Genomic DNA, 21,224 nt, shown 5'->3' with positions numbered 1-21,224 from the left:
AGTATAAACATACAAATAAACAAAATAAGGCTGCTTTTAGATTTTCATCGGCTTTAACCTGACTGGTTGATATCCCACTCACCGCACTGGGGACTCCTGGGATAATTTTAACCTCCTAAAATCCTGACCCTTGCTCGTATATGCTCTGGCATCCTACAGTGCTAGGGAATTCACGTTTAGGGTAGAAATCAAGTCAAAGTTTTCAAGTGAGCTTTAATAAGATTCAAAAATAAGAGGGACTTAAATTGAGGCACAATCAGGATTTTAAAATAACCCAAGTGCTTCACAGAAATAAACCTTACATAGGATTTGTGCCTATAAAAAGACATACCCATGCAGTTCTTCATCATCATAAATCCACTTTCATAGCCTTCAAAACATTCACATTCAAAGTCTCCAGGAGTATTGACACAGATGCCTTGGCCACAAAGATCAGGAGAGATGCGGCATTCATCAATATCTGCAACATAAAATAACATCCTCAATATTTTCAAAGCAATCCAGTTTTGCCTTTTCCAAATCAAAGCTATGAGAGAGAGATCCATGCAGTTTACCTGTACAGTTCCTCTCTTCAGAATCAAGGGCAAATCCACTGTCACATCTGCATTTAAAACTGCCAATGGTGTTTCTGCATTTTCCATGAGTACAAAGACTGGGGACCATTTTACATTCATTGATATCTGCAAATGAAATGGATTGATATTAGGCATTTGACTGTACAGCAAGCTAGCAAAATGTCCAAAATTTTCCAAGGAAAACAGGTTAGTAAAAATGTGAATTCTGCAATAAGGAGCCAATCACAATTTAGACATTACAATTACAATTTACACATACCTCCCACAACATAGCAACAATCATTCATATGCAACTATATCATTGTCATCTTTAACAATGGATTTTGGAAGAGCTTTACAGGAAGGTCTTCATCTCATAGCATCTGTTAAGTAACAAAGGTGCTAAGGAGGACCTCTGTTCAGTGCAATCCTATTCTAGCACTGCACAGATTTCTTGCTTCTTCTTAAGCCTTGAAACCTCAGAAAGGGAATGACTGAGAAAGAGGAGACACAGACCATGCAAGAGCTCAACAACACATTCTCTTTAAAATGCCACATTTCACAGTCCTTTTAGCTCCCTGTCTACACCTTTAATGGTAAGGACATATGATATTATCACTTCTTGTGAAAACAGCACACAAAAGAACAATGTTGACTTCAGAGGTCGTTCATTCTCATGATACTGATCCCTCCTTTTGGGAAACTTGTAGGACGCACTGCATAAATTCACACTGCTTTCTGTATAGACATTCTGCAATGCAACTGCCATTCTGTTATTAAACTACCAAACATATAACTACTTGTTATAAACTGCCAATTTCTGTTATTAAACACTACTTATTCCTCCTTTGCTCTGCAGAACCTAATTGCGGCTCACTAAAGTCAACAATAAGATTTCAGCAGACAGAAGATCAAACCTACAAAGGGAACTTCCAGAAGAGCTATTCTATCTGCTGGTTTCTGAGAAAAAATGTGACTATCATGAGTCACAGAAAATACGAGTGTAATTAATAGCACATGTCATATAATTAAAATTAATAACTTAGCAACTATTTATAAAACTAAGACTGAAACTACCAACAGCAATTGTCATTCACGTATATTTTCTCATCCTTTAAAATTTCAAAATGTTTAAGTTTTGGTAACTGGCTTTCTTTAAGTATATTCACATCCATTTGTGCTTCATCCAGCTTAATCCCACTGGAAACCCTGGAAAGATGGCTTTTAAAACATGACACCAGGATGTCACTGTGTGATTTGCACTAATGCTGAATTTTAACAAGAGCAATCATAACAAAACGTAGTCTACAGTAAATTCAATTCTGCTGATTTGAGCTATCATGCTGGAAACATTTTTCTCTACTTCTCATCGTAGCTCCACTAGAAATTAACGAAATTATTCAACCTCCCTTGCTTGCTCCACAATAGAATTGAAAATACTACATGTAAGAAAGACTGCTCTTTCCATATGTCCAAAGCTAACTGTGCAGTTTGTTCCACTTCTTGTAGTATGAGGTGCCAGGTTTTCAAAGCTATTTCATCAGCTAGAGATGTCTTTAGATGCATCACAGGAGGCAAAGTCATGCATAATTTAACTTTGCTAGCAGACAGAGATTTAGTACTTTGCAATGCCATACAGTTTTTAATGATCTGACATAGACTAAACAATCTCATGTTTAATTCTAGCCTTATTTTTCATGAAACCTAATGGGATTTTAAAGTGTGCCTCAGGATAAATGAATTGCCTAGTTATCAATTTCCAAGAATTTACCAACAGAAGATCAAAAGGAAAAGCCAGCAGGATTTAGTAGCAAAGAAGCACAAATACATCACATACCTTTAGAGAAAGGTTTCCCAGTTATCTCTATCTTTGTAGAGAACCCAGACCCTCGGGGACAAAGAGCTTCAAATTCAGGTGATCCCTTCAGAGGGCATTCCTCACACTCAAAGCCCCACGCTGCCCCCACTGAACAGCAGCAAGCATCCATTCGGTGTCGGCCTGGTATTTGTGCAGTGCATTGCTCATCTTCATGTTGCAGGTAGCAACTCTCCAAGCGAATGTCTGTTGGGCAATTGAACAATATGTTGAGAGAGAAAGAGAAAATTTAGTTCACTGCAGAGAAATCCTTCTTCCAGAATCCCTTCACTAGACAATTTGCTCCATGTTTTTGAAGACTTAGGCACTGAGTGCTGAGACTGCATAGCTCCTAACAGCAAAATATTAACAGTAAACTTGAAAACCAACAACTGAAATAAGTTTTGTGTAGAATATTGCTCAATGCTTGGAGCATGTTTTGGATCAAAAAAATTGTTTTTAAGCATTCCAGCTTACTGTAACTATATAAAGCCCTTTAATACAAGCTATACCTCATTCTGAGACAAACATTAGGCATTTACTATTATTAAGGGACAAAAGTGCTTTGGATGGACAGCATACAAAACTCGGATATTTTGTTGCACAAGCCATTACGATACACAATGTGGCTGGCTCCTCACAAGCCATGGTGCTGGCCCACGGTGGTCCCACCACCATCGTTCCAACCTTGCCAACTTTGGTGGGGATCATGATGAAGAGCAATGATCAGCTGTACAGATCTGTCAGATGGATAATTTTGAACCAAATCTACGCCATTAAAATAGTCAGCAGATGGTAACTGACTTTTACCAATGCAATCCGTTCATATTCCAGTTGAACAGAGTTCATGTCCCTGATCAATTCTACTTGAAAATGACTTATATCAACAAAAGTAATCTTCCTTATTTGTAAGAAAACGAGCAGCAAAAAACTATTTGCTCACCACATAGATTTGCTTTTCCCTATTAGATCTGTAAACAGAATAAATACCTACCAAGACAAGTCCGTCCAGAAGCATCTAAAGTCATTCCACTGGGGCACTGGCAAACAAACGATCCCAGGGTATTGACACATTGCCCATTGGTACAGACTCCAGGAAACACCTCACATTCATTTACATCTATTTCCAATCAAAATGTGATAAAAGTAATCACTACCATGCTAAACATCCTCAAATCAGAAAAAGAAACGAACATTCTAATGTTTAAGATAAAATACAAAACCAGAGAAGTTTATATGACCTAAAAAAACTGCAAATATTTATGATTTCCTATGCAAGTTAGCCAGAATCAACTAATTACAGAAAAAACTGATGATCATGAATATTACATATTATTATTTGCTATTCCTACATATATTGAAATCAAATTCAAAAATAACATCCTTCTCCTCACAAAACATTAAAATAGTACCAATTTTTATTTTCACTGGAGTCCATATGTTTAACTCATATCAGCAAAGAAAGAAAAAGGCAAGTGCACAATGAGAACATGCGTTATTCTGACAAGGTTTAGCTATGTTGCATTTTGTGATGTTTTTTAATATTTTTGCACTCCTACTGTTTCTGCCTCTTCAGGCACACCTCTGAATGTCTGGAAACTACAACACTGTTTGAAATCAAATCCTATGGCCACCTATGACTGGTGGGTCCTCCCACTGGTGTCCTTTGTGAAAAGCATATGCTTTGCAACTGCCTCCATAAAAAGCCCCCAGGCTTAAATATAACCCAAGATGAAGCATAACAATTTTGAAGACAGACAATAAGAACAAGCAGTCAGAAAGAAATGACTGGCCTACAGCTGAACAGTCACGTAGAGAGAGTAATCAAGAAGTGGGTAGGCTGGATTCACTGATCTTCCAAACAAAACTCCTAGAGTGAACTGTCTTTGCAACACTTGAACTGCACGGAACAGTGTGGAAGATACATGTCCAAGTGGACATCGGTGGCCTCTGCCCTTTACTAGATATTATAAATAAAAGGCTCATCTTGACTGGAAGGCAGGAAGTAAAGCCAAGGGTCTATTTGAAATCACTGAAACACAGTTCACAGCTTGTGAACAATATTCCAGCTGACAATTCCAGGGCTCACCCATAAACTAGAGGAAGACTGCCAATTTAGTTTGCTTATTTCCTTGCACAAGTTCCATTACTAATTTTACAGGGGCTATGTATGGGAGAACTGAGTATCACCTTTTGGGAACTAAATTTACTCCCTTGTCCTATATCTCACTTGCCAGTAAATTTCCTAGAGCTCTTCCCTTGTCTTGAAAAATGCTTACATTGGTTGAAGCCCAAATACCACTTCAGTATGTTAAAACCAGGGGAAAGTACTCTGAAATATCTGGGGCTATCCAGGTCCCATTGAAATCAGAAAGATGAAAGCATATAATAGATGCAATCCAAAGTGCTAGTAAAGGAAATGCTGAAAACAGTTATGTCTACATCTTGGAAGGATAAATTTTCCATCCCAGCAGTGTTGAAAATGTTCTAAGACTTTCCCTGTGAATAGAGAAAGGTGGGGCCACTTTTTTTTTCTTTTCTTTTCTTTTTTTTTCCTTTTTCTTTCACTTACTCCAAAAAGTGTTGCTGAGGTCAAATAAGTTATGTACAATGGGTCTGCAGCATGGATGTGCCAAGGTATTCAGTCATCATTTGGAAAGCAAAGAACATGTGTGAGGGTGTTCCTCTTTCTTTCTTTCGTTGTTATTGTTTGTTTTATTTTATTTTTCTGTTACAGAGAAGAACAATGTTTCTTTATGGAAGCTACATATGGGAGTAATTTTTTAAAAATATTTTAACTGCAGTGTCATGTCAGATGTTGTCAGTCAGGATGACCCATAGCAGTACAAGACACTCTGAGCTTCTGCATATTATGGAAATATGCAGTCCTTTGTCAGGGGTTCAAATCAATTGAGATGAAGATAAAATAGGGTGGGACCTTCAATTCTCACAGAATACTATAGAGTCATCAAGCAAAAAGCTTGATGAAAAAAAACGTTCAATCTTTTCTTTAACCAAAGTTTAACTGTGTGCTGATGCCCATTTTTTGCAAGACAATAACTATGCTTTGGAACATGTCTTATTTAATATAATGTTACACGGAAAAAAAGCAAAGTTTAAGAAAAAAAGCTTTCGTTTGAAATGTACTCTTTAAACATGCCTTTTCTATAGCATAGTAATGGTTTTGCATACTGTAACAATAATGCCAAGTTTTAATGCATATATAAAATGCACTATTTGCTTGCATGGGTTACACATTAAATAGTATTTGAAGGGAGAGCCATCTCCTTATGCTGGTAAATACTGTATTTTCAAGTGTATCCTTTGAGACAAGCCGTATGCAGGAATGTTAAACAAACTGAAAACAAATTCATCCCTAACATAACTTTCAGGAAATCAATAGAATCATACAAGGTAAGAATTTGGCTTAGTGTTCCTCTACACTAAATTAACCACCTAACTCAAAACATTGGCATTTTTTTTCCTTCGAGCTCTGATTTCTGTCAAGGCAACAATAAATACCTTCACATACTGTTCCTCTTACTCTTGAAAATCCCTTTTGGCATATTCGGTCTGTAAAACAAACAGAATGACCGTTTAGAACTGTATAGTCCAAAACTCACCATTAGCTTCTTGTGCAAAAATGATCATGTGAAAAATTATCTACAGTTTATTGTTGTGAGTGGTCTGAATGCTTAGACAATATCTCAGTATTTTCTGAAATAATGAAGAGGTAAGATGGGTCATACATAAACTATGCATACTGTCAGCCATTATCCTGTTTTGCCTCCAGTGCACCTTAGCTAGCTTACCCCAATATGGTTATATTATTCCTGCTTTGTTCAAATCATTCATTTAATTTGGTCTCAGCACATTACAGACATATTTACCAATGATAGACGAGGATGGATTCTGCTGAGATATCAAAGATGAACTGAAGACTTGAACAAAGTAGCAGCTTTTAGCATGTATAAGTAATATCTCATGCACATTTCTGCATTCACCTGCTTATCCCGGGTTCCCAGCTCACCCCACAGTTCAGTCTAATTATCAAGTGCATATGCAGATCCCCAACTCTGATCAACCATATGATTCTCCAGATCATCAGTTAACGTACAGAGTATAATAAGGGCTACTCCCTCTCCTCCCTCCATTAACACACCAAAAAGATCCGTTCATTGCAAACATTTTCTTGAAAGCTCCAGATCACTGACTATAATAAACAATGCTAAAGTTATGCAGCAAGTTACAAGCTGTAGGCGTGGTCCTTTCCTTTCAGAATTTAACTTGTAAACTGTTTACTATAAATCTAGTTAGAGCTATTTGCCGCCTCTCAATATTTTGACACCTCTTTTTATTTATTTTTTTCCCCAGACTGAAAAAGGAATTAATGCTGCACAATAGAAAAAGTAAAGTTACTAGTCTGGCATGTGACCAAACTATGACAATATGTGGACCAGCCTCACAAGAGGAAAAATCCTAGGTTCCTGAGGATATAAGTTATATCTTATACAATGACACCTTCATCACAATAAAGCAAACCTAAAGAAGACATAGAACAGCGCCTCAGTCTCCTACAACTTTATGGATTAACTCAGAATAAAAGCTGGGTTTTCTTGTTTGTTTTTGTTTTTTAAAGTGAGTATCTGCCAGGGATTTGATAGCTAGATGCTTTTAAACAGCTAGTCTTCTTAAGCTTATTCCCCTGTGTGGAGTGTTAGATTATTCATGCATTTAAGTAAGATGGATAGACTTGTAATGCCACAGTTGTGAGGTACAGGAGCTGTGAATGGAAATTTTAAGCGAACAAATGGAGAGTGTTACCTCGTTCACACTGCGTACACGGGCTACCCCAAGCAGCACCCAGTGTTGAACAGCACTCAGACTTCAGAGTTGCTCCATTGATATTTATCTCACATCTTCCATCTACCATGTTCTGCCAACAGGTACCCTTAACAGTTTCTGTCAGGAAAAAAGAAAAGGTATTGTCAGGCAGACAGTTAGATATACATGAAAATATTTGAAAATACATCTGAATTTAACCATAAAAAGAATCATACTTTCATCCTAACTTAACATATCAGACCTGAATTTATTTTAAAACCTCTTAATTCATCTTTTTCTATGACGGACTATAGCCTATAGTCACCTCAGCAAGGAGCCCTTCCAACTCTTAGTTTATGTTTATTAATCCCAACAGAGAATATCTCAACACCATTCAAGACTTCAGTTGTGGTAATTTTCTTATTACTCTGATTTAAGGTACACACAGAAGAACAGGGTAGCTATGAATCCCTCTTCCACTTTCTTACCAGGTCCCCCAGTCTGGATATGTGATCTTCTCATCAAGCAGAGGCAGGAGATGGCTGAGGACCTCCCAGAACTACAGTTCAATAATTTTTTCTAATTAGGCAATATCTATAAATTATCATCACTCCAGAAGAGCTGAAGGAAGAACCTAGGAGTCCACCTTGTAGTGAGGAAGTCACAGCTTTGTCCATGGCTCTCCAGAGCTGGTCTAAGCCAAACACAACTTATTTATGCTCCTTCTCAAAATAAAACCTGGCCTTTCCTGAGATCTGATCTCAAGGAGAACATGTCCACCTCTCTTGCAGGAGGACTTAAATGGGCGAGTCCAGTCCTGAAGAACTGCTCTGATCATTCTTACCTATGAGTTACAAAACTTTTTATCTCTTTCAAATCTGACATGAAATCACTCCCATGTGCTAGTCACACTTTGTTTTCACCATTACTATGAGTACATAAACACTTAAATATTGTTTCTGGAACATTTTCCACTGAACGTAACTACAGAAGTTATTTCAAAGTATTTTCTAAACTGAACATCACTGGACATTTTCAACCAGAAAGCAATATTTTTAGAAGAATAAATACCTATGCAGATAGTTCTTGTTGTATCCAAAGTACTTTCAGGAGAACATTCACAAGCGAAAGAGCCTGGAGTATTTTTGCATACCCCATTAACGCAGGGATTAGATTCGCACTCGTCAATATCTGTAAGAGAAGCACATTGCTGTTAGTGCCAGGAAACACTAACAAAAATACACGTGGCCTTTATCAGCTGAGGTTGAACTGGAAGAAGCTCTTCTAATAGTAGGTTTCCTCATATTCTGGTTTATTCACAAAGCTCTTCACAGCAAGCTAATGATGCATGTGCCCTAAAGACACTCTAACATATTAGGACATTAAACAACTGAACTCAGCAGCAGCATCTCACTTTTCTGTGATATCCACCTGTTGCCCTGCTTTTGTGGTGATACCATATTGCTTAAGTGATTTGACACACGTCCTGTCTATGGATCAAAAAGGATTCAGACAACGACCCATCTGGCTCTGTCTTATCCACAAAAGAGAAAAGATTTGTAAAGCCTAGTAACTGCCATATTCCTCTCACTCTTGGCACAATGCAGGGTAACTGCATCCTCAGTAAGGAGTGCTAGTACAGACCCGACACAGGCTATTCCACAAGTTCATGTAATGTAAAACTTTCATGTTTGAGTATAGCATCTCCTCTTTTCCTACTTCCCCACATTTTCCCTTTTTTTTTCTTCCTTCTTTTTTGTTTTATGTTCCATATGCAATAATCTCAGAATTCAAAGTATATCTGACACAACACAGTAACAATCCCAATGAATCGAATTAGAATGAAATGAAGTGCTATCCATTACCTTCACATGTTTTTAGGTCAGGAGTGTATACAAATCCTTTGGGACAAGTGCAAGTGAAACTTCCAGGGGTATTTCTGCATTGCCCATTATCACAAAGCAGCATGTTCAGCGCACATTCATCAATATCTATAATGAAAATTAAGAATTATTAAGATAGAAAACATTCCTAGACTAGAAACTAAAATAAAATTTCCACATTTATAGCCACATTTCATTAGGTTTTGTGTGTGTGGAGAGAAGGAAACAAAGGGATGAGAGAGAAAGAATACTTATACACGTCTTCCACCGTTTATCAAAGGCATTAAATAGATTTCAAGATTTTTGAGCAGACAACAGGTTTGGAATTATTTCAAATGGAAATGACCACTCCAAGTAAACTAAAACTATACTGAAGATCCCATTTACTTCACCCTCCTTCTTCATGAAAGCTCATTAAAATAATGAAAGCAATAAGTTATATGAATTCAAACTGCACAAATGTTACTAACAAAAAACTATCATTTTCTTTTTGCTTTTAAATATGGAATAATGCAATTTTTACCCCTATATATTTTTCTTGAGCTTTTTTTCCTGCGCTTTGTTATTTAGAAGGCTATTTTGCTTTTACAAGAGTGTATACCTGATTTCATAATATATGGCAGCCATAACACTGTTTAAAATAAAGCTGAGAATCACACTTTCATCTTGCATTTACTATGGAATAGGTCTATGCAGTCTCTAATTCCCTGAGCAATAGCCACTACACTCATGAAAGAAAAGAGATGATTGCTTTGGAAAGATTTGCTTGTCATTCTGGTCTTTATATCACCATTTTTTGCCAAGTCTGCTCTGAACTGTCTTAGATGTTGTGGTTAATAAGGCCAATGTGAATCTACACTTGTTTCAGAGTTGAAAAATTTAAACAGAAATGCCAGTGCTAAATTTCAAGAGCCCTTAGGAAATCTTTGGAAGAGCTGTGATCATTAGAGAGGAGTTCCAAGAAGGTGGCAATGGGCCATGAACGGCAGGTGAAGATCAGGAGAGACCCCAATAGCAGACAGGAACAATTGGCTAAGACAGGGAGGCCTCAGAAAGCATTGAGAGAAGTTGGAAAGACTCAGAGGGTCAGCTCAGCAGCTGGGAACAGCAGAAGTACTAGGAAAGGCAGGGAGATTTGCAGAATAAAGCAGACCGTGTGGGAAGCTTCACAGGAGTTCAGAAAAATTGAGAGAGGGCCAGGTAGAACATTATGGAGGAATGGGAAACAGCTGTGATGGAGCATGGATGTGGGCTGCAACAGGGCGGGCTGGGGAGCAGCTGGAAAAGTTACAGATGGAAGGGGAGAAGAGAAGGGATGCCATAAGCTACAGACAGACACTGAAATGGGACATGGATAATCAAAGCCAAAGAAGAAATGGGAAAATGGGATAAATTACATCATGACTTTTATCAAAGATGGATCAATTCAGATTTTTTTTTAAATAAGATAGTGGATAGTTTAGACTGGAATAACAAAGATGACTTAAGCTTTATAGGTTTAAATAGAGAATACAGAACTTAAATAAAATTATCATGAAAGCTGGTGAAAACAGGAAGGAATTTAAAAACTTTAAGGTGGATCCAGATGAAGCTGAAGGAGATATTACAGTAGGGTACATTAAAAAGGAGAGTCATCATAATGGAGAGATGATATTAGGAATGCTTTTCAAGGATCAGTCTTGGGAAAGGTCCTATAAAAATCTTTTTGAATGTAGAAATAAAAAATGAATGGGACCAAAACCAATAACCAACAATAAACTGGAAATTATTGCCAACACAGAGAATCATGCAATTCTTTAATCATATAATTCAATTAAGCTTGACAACATGAATGAGAAATAAAAAGCAATCACCAAGGTCTGAAAATTTAGTTAGGAGATAACACTAACATGCTATAAACCAGAACTCATCAGTTGGAGGCAACTGAGAACAGAGAGCTCTGAGTGTAACTCCCAGGTAGAAGTTGACTGATTCCTGAGTACAACACGTGTTTGAGAAAAGACTCATTCACTAATAGAATCAATCCAGATAGGATTTTCCTGGGATCAATGGAATACACTGCTTGGATGTCATCAGAAGACTGTATAATGGTTGGGATAGTTCTGTGCCAGAGAAGGCTGTGGCATTTGCTTTTATGAAAAGACTGAAAGCATGGATTTGGACAGTTTAGGCAACAGAGTTTGAGAAAGGTTATGATGATTCTTTATAAACACTTCCGGGATAAGTGCTGATGGTGCTAAATCAAAGGATAATATTAGTTCAACATCAAGTGGTCATGAACAGTTGCAAATTTTAAGAGTAAGCTAGAAGAAATTTCTTATCAGTTGTACAAAGAAAATTTGGAACAATGCAATAATGCAGGAGTGGAAGAAAGGAATCTAGAGGGATTAAAGTAAAGTGCCTTTGATGGTAATGTGAAGTGGAACAAGAAAACTGTTGCTCCTGGAAGGACCTAGCATGCTGGTGATCTTAGATTTTTCTAATAGTACACTGTAATTGCAAGATCTTTTCATTTTGAGAAACACTGAGGTCATGAGGCATCTGTGAACTGACCTAAACTGTCAGTGATTTGAATTATCAGTAGTAATGGTCACTTGTATCCTTACATTGGAGGACCTCACAAGCACTGCAAAGCACCAAAATTAAACAACAATAACAAAAGAATAGCAAAATCATCCAGAAGAGCAGCTATTGGATATGATGAAATACTGAAGGAAAAGGCAAAGGAGGATAAACGCACATATCAAACTTCACAACAAAAAAGTGGACATTCCATACCAATGCAATTTTTCCCAGTTGAATCCACTTCATACCCAGGGTTACAAATACATTTGTATGTTCCATGCAGATTCTCACACCTTCCATTGGGACAGAGATCAGGATCCAGTAAGCACTCATTAATGTCTACGTAAATGTTAAAAAATAAAAATAAAGAAATAAGGAAAACAACAACAAAAAATCCCACTGTCAATTGTTCAGGACTGTGCAGATTCCCCCTTTTAATTCTCCAGACTAGAATAAAAAACAAAGGATCCCCTTCATTCTGATTTAAGACCATCTCTAGCCCAAAAACATTTAAAAGAACATGTATCATAGATATGAAAGAGGATAACTAACATCCCTCCTTTCTGAATGTTTTTCCTTCTTTACTGCCAGTAAATCTACTAGTGAGCATTGACTGACTTAAGGTTTGCAATTTTTATGGTGCAAGCACAAAGCTTTTGCAGTAATCACTTGCTCCTGCTTTGTAATAATTAACCAAGCACTGCGGCCTGGCCTTTCGACTGAGATGAAAATAAGTGAGGAAGCTCAGTGTTCAGCATGATTTTATTCTTCAGGATCATTTCAATTGAAAAATGCAAATACAACTTATGTGATTTCTAAGTCATATAGGTAATAAAACTGCCCAAAGATTTGACACTATTTTATAACAGCTATCATATACTTTCAATGGCATAAAATAGGCCACACTGATGAAATGGAATGTTCCACTTATTTCATCCTAAGTTCATCTATTTTACCGTGTTACATTCACCTAGATAAGCCTTCCTACCTCTCTTTCCAGCCATCACCTCCTCCAGCATATTTAACAGATCAAGAATATCCAGGTTCAGTTAGAATGTGAATAGTTTGAATTACATAAGGTGATCTTACCATTTCCTCCTGCAGTCATACCAGATCCACTACTGCATAGAGCCTGATATTCAGCTGGAAAAAAACAAAAACAAAAAAACTTACTAGAATACTTTTCCTAGCTCACTGCTTTCACTTTCATCATCTACAACACATCAATTAATTATTCCAATTTAATATTTAATGCTGTTTGGTAATTCTAAAAAAAAAAATAAATGTCCTCTCAATACTCTGAGCCTGTGAAACATTTTACCTCCTGATGAGGATGGATAAGTAAATGGAATCAATTCTTCTGTCAAACAAAATCAAGTGATGCAAAGATGTTTTGTGTTGTACAGCTTAGAACAGGACTTTATAAGAGAAAGGACCTAACGCTGGGCAAACCTCCTATGACAAGATGGAGCTCAAAGGAATTCACCATTCATATAAATACACACCATTTCCCTCCTATCCCCTGCTGCTTGAATCCCTGCCACTGAATGCAAAATAACACCTACTCTGGACATCCATTAACAAGATGATTAGTTTAGAATGGAACAAACTTCCGCAGAGTTTCTGAGGAGCAGAGTGACAATGTCTTCCTTTGAGGGATTCTTTTCAATCTCTCTGATGTAATGCTTCTTTGCAAGAAAATTTCTCCTTTACTCCTCCACTCAAAGCCCAAAGAAATGTTACACTTCAGTCTGAGGGAGACGGGGTTTTTTTGTTGTTGTTTTAAATAAAAAACACAATTGAGAGGGCAGACAAAACAAAAATAAAAAATAGCTTCCACTTGTGTAAGCGTTCTGCTAAAGTAATTCAGATATAAAAGAGAAGTCAGTGATATGGAGTCCAACATTTACAAAAGATTTCAACTCTACTGCATAGTATGAAGGGCCCACCAATAGCAGCAGAGGCTGCTGGAAAGGCTCCTTGCTGTGGTAGAATTCCCATGTTGTTATGCTAAATAACGTGGAGCATTACAACATGGTGGCCAATAAACTCTTGCTGAAGAGCTCCCATAAACTCAACAAGCCTGATCTGTTCCAGTTGCCCTTCTCTCTCTAATGCTTTACTTAAAGCCACCAGTGAAACTGAGATTTAAAAAATGAAAATGAAATATTTTGGTCTACAAAGCAGATACCAAGTCAGCGTGAGATGTTTTTGAGTTACGTATTGAATGGCATATTCTGTTGTAACAACAAATTTGCTGAGTGAAAAGAATAACTTCAAATTAGTGCTTCAAATCAACTCTCTTACAGTCACCTCCACAAAACCAGGGTCTTTTTATTTACTGGCTTTAGGACAAGGATTGTGTCAGTATAGTCTTCTTGGAAGACATGCTTTCCTAAAAGCAGATTCTACCCATGAGAATGATTAGGATTCCTCTCTTGCCAAAATGCAGTTATGTTCCAGACAACATCGCTTGGTGGGGATTTTGGTGAGAGACTCAAACATTCTCAACTGTCTTAATCAGGCTTTTATTTTTGCACTGACTATCCAAAGTCTATATAAACAATTTAGAACACTTGGATGATGTAGAACTCAGATAGCAAATATCTGACTGGCAGGTGTACAAAAGTATTTGAATATATGAATTGCTGAAGACACTGCCGTGAATAATTGGAGATTGAAATTACACTTATAGTAATTTATATCTATCATTCTAGAGGTTGTTGTGTAACAATCTATTTTCACGTATGTAATGACTCTGGAACAGATATGGGCATTTACTGTTGCCCCCCAAAAATCTCTTCTAGTATTCCAACATGCAAAATAGCAGATTGCTCAAAATATATCATTTGTTGTATGACAACTTAATCCTTCAGATTTAAGATTCAGTGTTAATACAGAGCTGTATTTTAACTTCCTAAAAATAGCTTAGCAACATCTTAAATTAGAACATGTACCAATAGTTATACTGTACCTGAATTTTGTGCTGGACAGGGCTGACAAGGCTCCCCGAAGGCATAGTCAGTGCTAGCACAGCAGCACTCTGATTTTGTAACTGCACCAGTTAATGGTCTCACACATTGTCCTCTCTTGTAGCCACCATAGCACGTGCTTCGCATATGAGTATCTGAAAAAAGAAATCCCTCTTAATCCTATTATAACCAACTATAATGCCATAAATTTCAAGTTTTAAATCTAGCTCTGGTGTCATAAACACTGTGAAACAGCTGTCAAAACAAATCATTTTTTGCCATTTCTCTATGCTTTTCACCTACCTATACGTTTGCTATACTTGGGATGGGAAATTCTTCTTCCTCCAACTTCACTGAGTTCAGACATACAAACTAGTTACCACATTTAAGGACTTAACCCGCATTAGTGAACTACAGAAACTGTCACTGTGGGCTTTAATATGCAGCAAATGTTTTACGTGTAATGAATTACTGTGTAATGTATTCACTTAAAATTCTTTTATTGACCCTATAATACACTTTAAATTCCCTTCTCCTTTGCATTTAAAATAAAAATAGCTCTTCTGCCCATAGCAACTCTGTCAACTGAGGTAAATTAATTACATACCTAAGCAAAAATTAGTGAAAAATCCCTATTTTCAAGGCTTCTGAATGCTAATTGAAGTTTCCTTAATGACAGCAATTGTACACTACATAGGCATGTTAGAATTTTAAAATAAAGAAACTCAAACCTCCTTTATTTATAGAGAAAAAGAGGGAAGTGAAAAAAATGATATGACCCATATTAAAGAAAGACTAATTAAATCTTCAGTGAAAAAAAAATAATTTTAGGTTGACAGAAGTGGGGCAGATTCTCACCTGCTCACTCACTCTCAACAGCACTGTGCTATATAGTCTACATGATTTTGTAATTTGGCCCACACATTTTTTCCCTTTAAACACAAATGGAAAGAAAAAATAGCAAAATAGGTCACCAAAGTAAATATCCCAGAGCTATTAATATCTACTAGTGTAGTAATTCACTACCCTAACAGGCAGCAATCCATTAAAAAAAAAACAAAAAAGGTGAATTCTACATTCAAACTGATTTGTCCATGAGTTTAGCATTAATGCCTCAGCACTGTTAGTGACCTGCTCACATTGAGTTTATCTTACCAACACACACACGTCCATCGAGGCCTACTGCAAGGCCAGGGAAGCATTCACATCTGAAAGAGCCATCAGTGTTCACACAGCGTCCGTTCATGCATATTCCAGCTGTCTCACACTCATCGATGTCTGTTGGAGAACAGAATGAGCTTTATTAAATTAAATTACATAGTGTTCAATGCCTGGCTGAAACTTGTGTTTGTGCAACTTATTTTCAGCTGAAACTTGCGTTCGCTGCTTACTTTCAGTGCATCCTATATAGAAAAATATCACGTGAAAATGGAAACTAGTTCTGATAAAGATCTTATCAAGAATGATTAAACAATTCCGTGAAAAGGAAGAGAAAAATGCAAAATTCAGGAAAAATATGAGAAAAAAAAAACCCACACAAATAAAGCAGCCAACAAATTGACTCTCCTAGCATTTTCCTGCAGCTCAAATGTCTACATTTTCCCTAAATGTTCTCAGGAGGTACATATTCCAAAATAAGGGTCATTCAGGCAAAAACGGTATAGGAGGAACGAGGAAACCATGACTGCTAAGACAAAGGACTTCTGTATTGTGTAACAGGGTATTCCCTGTCTATGTTCACAGTTCGTTTGCATTGTTAAAAATCAGTCCAGATTGCAAATTGAATATTTCACCCTCCCGTCCTGTTCCGCTCCATGGGGTGCCTTCACAGGGACACCAAAGAATTTCCTTTCCTTCTGCTGCAGATTCAGTTTTTGGAAGAATATCTGATTGTTCATAGTTGGACCTGCCTGTACATAGCATCTTGCCGGATATCTGCATGATAATTGTTTTTTTCCTATCAGATGTTCATTACAGGCCATACTATAAACTTTTAACAGACAAGCTACACTCCAGTCTTGAAAGGAATTTCTTAATGATTTGTGCACTGCCATTGCTGAGCACAAGCTACCACCTTTGCCCAACATCAGTACGTTAAACAATAAGATTCTTAGCAATGAAATACCAGAATAGAGCCTCATAATATTATCAGACTTTCATAAAAAGATGTCAAATTAGTAAAAAGAGATAAAATTATAGGATGCCTATCCTGTTAATAGCAAGATTCCCTAGTCACAGATTATACCATTATTTTATAAGTGATTAAGAAAAGAAGTGTTTAAAATACTGTTTGGAAGGTAGGTATAACCTTTATAAAATAATCACTTCATAACAACTCTCCTTAATATATACAAAAGACAGCGTGTGTGTGACAATTTCCTTTTTTCTGACCTTAAAAGGGCAAATTGAGAGTGAAACACCTCTGTGTTTTACTTAGTTTGTGTTGTTTGGCATAAAACATGGTTTGTATGATCCAAGATTCCTTTTTCAAACTGCATTTTAAAATAGAATTATATTTAAGTACATGGGCTCAATTAATTTCAACTTCACCCTGCAATCTTTTGTGCTCCTTCAGACAAATCTTTAATGCTTTTTCCCTCTTTAAATTTAGTTCTTACTCAATGTAAGTAAAAACTGAGTCAGGACATCAAAATGTGTCCACGTTATTTAAAAGTATTGACAGTTTTTGCTTAAAAACAATGAATTCCTTGGACAGATACATATGCTCAAAAAAAAAAAGAAACACCAAACACTTTCCTTTTTGAAGGTTACTTACAGAAACAGAAAGGCAAAGTTAACAGTTTTTTGTTTTTTTCTCTATTGAATTTAAGAAAAAAGATTTTGTAAGCTAATAATGGCTGAAATGTGCAATCCATTTTGCTTTGCAGTGATTTACAGATGTGCTGAAAATACTGTCATCAGTGTTTTATGGAGAGGTACACTTGGTCATTCGGTATTGCAGAGGTAGCTGAAATCCTGACTCTAGTAAAGAAGAGCAAAATCCCTTTGCTTTTACCAGGCTGGGATTCCACCCTGTAAATCAACTGCACATGCAGGCATACAGTCTAAATTCCTAACCCTGACATGGCTTAGCGGTAGAAGTTGCCATTCTGGAAACGTCAGGAACTCTTTTCTGAATTTGGTCAGAATATCTCAACCTGGTTCTGGAAAACCACCTATTACATTCATTCTCCATGTCCAACTGGTTTCAGCCTTTTCTGCTTAGCTTGCTCAGCAGTGCCAGCTGGGTACTCTAAGTCCTCTAATTTTAACCAGGAAAAATTTACTCAGACTACTAAACTGCCACTTCCAGTTGCCTTGCAAGAGCTTTTATAACACTTTAAACCTCTGCCTGTTTGGTGTAAGTATTTCTGAAAAATTGTCCGCAAATCATCAGTGAAATAAGCTAATGGTGAAAAAGTTTAATATGTCTTGTATTACAAGGAATACACAAGACTATGGTGTAACATTATTTTCTGGCATGTTACTTCATAAAGTCTGAATGGAATTTTTACCAGACAGCCAAGTATATGCCCTGTACTTATAATAAAATTCTAATTTTATGGAACTAAGTGTCAATTACAGTATTCCTAACTTCGGGTTAGAAATTCTTCTCAAGATTTCAAAATTCAGCTTACAGTGCATCAAATGAGATGTTTATAGGAGTGATACGTTTCATGCTGCAATTCTTATACTCTTTTGTTAATCCTCCAAAGCGCTCAGCAAAAACACGTGTTCAATTCCATACTGAAATTGCTCAGGCAGGTAGCCAATCTGCTGCAGAAATGTCGGTTTGTACATACACACATCCCCAACTCGTATGAGCATCAACTGCTTTAAAGCTTGTGTAAGATCTTAATGCATTTAGTGCACAAACAATACAGGATATACAGGGTGAAGGATGAGTCTTTCAGGGGCTAAATGTTCTGCAGGACTGAAATTATTTACTCTGCACATGCTATATACAAAGAGGACTCAATAACAAACACTAAAACGTACAGAAGAAATCACTGAAGTTTGATTTTAAACTTTCATTCAAGTGACGAGAGACATTTACCAGAAAGTTGTGTACACTCTAGCCACTAAATTCCTGGGAATTATTTCATGATCCATTGGGTTAGTGGAAGAAAGAAGACATACAAAGTTGAGAATAAAATTACTTTGGGTGTCAAGGTCCCAAAACCTGGTTTGATTTTGACCCAATAGTAATTTCACACATAATGAATGCTTGCATGCTTGTTCATAGAGAGCAAAGCTTACTGTAAGTGTTGAAAAGCAGTGGGAGAAATCCCTCACTTTACTATAAGATCTGTTCCAACTTTCAGTAGGAATCAGTTGAGTTGCCTGCAATTTTGGATAATTTTCAAATATGTTCCCTTTGATGCACAGAAGAAACATTTCTCTAGGGCCAGAAACCCCATTTTGGCTGCCTCCATACTCTTGTTTAGCCAGGAGATACGTAAGAGATGCTGTGAAGACCGGTATCTCAGGTTTGATTTTGAAAGAGTCAGAAGAAATTTATGTACCATTTTCTTGGATGTCATTTCAGTGAACAGCGTGATGGAAAAAAAAATATATACATATATCCATCAAACAAAATTTAAGAACAACAAAAAATACACAGAAAGATGCTCAGGAATAAAAACAAGACAAGTTTTTGGGCTGAGCTTGCATGAGAAAGTCGCATCCCTGATAATGACACAATGGTCTTTGAGAACACAACTGGCTGGTAAACCAAAGCCTGCTGGGCAGTGAGGTTTTCCCTAACAAGTTTGAGACCAATTCTCACTGTCTTCCCACACACAAACCAGCAGGAAAACAATCTTTGACAAAGCACAGACACACATCTATGGCTTGGAAAACAGGTAAGAATGTAATTAAAGCTGATACTGTAAGCGTGTTAAAGCTGCAACCAACACAGACAGTAGCTTGTATGGTAACAGTACCCTTGTACAGATCCATGCATTTGTCATTTGAGAAATTAAAGGACAGTTTATTTTCCCAATTGAAACAACCTTATTATAAAGCATGAATGGGGGCTTCTCTCACTAAAAATAAATGAATCCCCTGCCTGAAATCTGGTCAGCACCAGGTTGCACATTTGGTGCAAAAGGTACCCAAATGCAAGAGAAGTTCCAGACGTATTACCAATAAATCATAGGTCTTGTTTGGACCTAAGCCTAGACACTATGCAAGCTCAGATCTAGGACCCATACAGTGCTCAAAAAGTAAAAAGATCCAAATTAACCTGCCTTTAATGTCAGTAACTCTCAAAATCCAATTATTAATTCAAACATTAAATGTTGTTACTGGTTCCCAGGATGCTGCTGTGTATCCCAGTGTGACTTTAAAAAAAAAAAAAAAAAAAAAAAAACAGTTGAAGTGTAAGCAAGCACTTTTGTTGCCTTGATTCCAAGAGCTGAAAGACTGCACACTTTTCAAAAAAGAAAAATCCTAAATAATTTGGCCTTGTACTTGTTTTCTTCTTATTTTGATTTCTGATTTGCATTTGTACAATGTGCTGAAACATGAAGATTTATAGACAGAAAGTTTGCAGTTCCTGATGGGACAGAACAGGAAATCTGATGACATAACTAGCAACCAGAATACTGCAGCATCTCCCACAAGGGCTATTGCTGAACTAGTGCAGGAAATGAGAAATACAATTTTGCTGTGGTACTCATGTCTTCATCTCGGACACATGGGCTACTGTGCACTTCTCAAAGATACTGTATTGAGTAGGAACATCCAGGCAGAAATGAGGGTCAAACCCCAGAAAACCAATGAGCAAGGATGTTTGGTAGTCAAAGGCAGAAAATTTCAAATGACAAATAAAAAAATTGAGGTATACTGGAATCAAACTGCAGAAGACCTCATAGGCCAAAAAAAAAGAAAAAAAAGAGAAAAAGAAAAAGGAAAAGAAAAAAAAAAAGAGTTTAACTAGATTGGATATAACAGCCCCTGATCAAAGAATATTTCCCACTGATCAGTTAAGGCTATTGCTTAACACTGTGGAGAAGACTGAGTGCTGTTTTGTGCAATAACAAATCATTCCAGCCAATTGAAAAATCTGATGAGAACTCTGCACAGTACTTCTTGTCCCCAAGGATCACTGTAACAAAATTAGGCAACTCTTGAAGCTACCATAGAATTCAGCTCTCATGAACCCTTTACTTATTGTGCTCACCTCTGCAATAGCGTCCATCAGATGCCAGCTGGAACCCCGGTTTACAAATACATTTAAAACTGCCATCTTCATTGATGCACATCCCATTCAGGCACATATTCCTTATGTTGCATTCGTCCATATCTGAAAGTGCATATAATAAACATAATCTTAGTGCTGTTTACATACAAGAACTTCTAATTATATCCAAAAGATAATTTCCTATGTGGTTGGTCAAAACCTTAAAAAGGTGAGAAGGTACACAACTGAACAGCGCCTACAATCTCAACGTCAACAGAAGCCAGGTTAGAAGCAGAGGGCATTTGGAATGGCAATGAACACTTGCGTTAGGACTGAAAACTTCTGTAACCTCTGTTTGATGAGCATAAGACTTAGGATGTGGGA

General features: G+C 37.0%; 1 protein-coding gene across 2 annotated transcripts in view; it reads right to left on the bottom strand.

Moving 5' to 3' along the window:
* Nucleotides 1-21,224, bottom strand: part of FBN1 (fibrillin 1) — a gene marked incomplete at both ends in the record, with an annotated part of 146,511 nt that overhangs the window by 52,759 nt on the left and 72,528 nt on the right. For both annotated transcript variants that reach the window (XM_079541146.1, XM_079541145.1), the window contains 13 exons: nt 332-460; nt 555-680; nt 2,392-2,616; nt 3,404-3,529; nt 5,932-5,982; nt 7,234-7,371; nt 8,305-8,424; nt 9,099-9,224; nt 11,895-12,020; nt 12,771-12,824; nt 14,656-14,808; nt 15,809-15,931; nt 20,841-20,963. In XM_079541146.1, coding sequence (XP_079397272.1) covers nt 332-460; nt 555-680; nt 2,392-2,616; nt 3,404-3,529; nt 5,932-5,982; nt 7,234-7,371; nt 8,305-8,424; nt 9,099-9,224; nt 11,895-12,020; nt 12,771-12,824; nt 14,656-14,808; nt 15,809-15,931; nt 20,841-20,963 — 1,620 coding nt within the window. The remainder of the gene's footprint in view (nt 1-331; nt 461-554; nt 681-2,391; nt 2,617-3,403; nt 3,530-5,931; nt 5,983-7,233; nt 7,372-8,304; nt 8,425-9,098; nt 9,225-11,894; nt 12,021-12,770; nt 12,825-14,655; nt 14,809-15,808; nt 15,932-20,840; nt 20,964-21,224) is intronic.

Source organism: Tetrao urogallus, assembly GCF_951394365.1.
Source record: "Tetrao urogallus genome assembly, chromosome: 11".
NCBI classification, from domain to species: domain Eukaryota; kingdom Metazoa; phylum Chordata; class Aves; order Galliformes; family Phasianidae; genus Tetrao; species Tetrao urogallus.
Note: the sequence above shows the minus strand (reverse complement) of the source record. Positions and strands in the feature narration are given on the sequence as shown.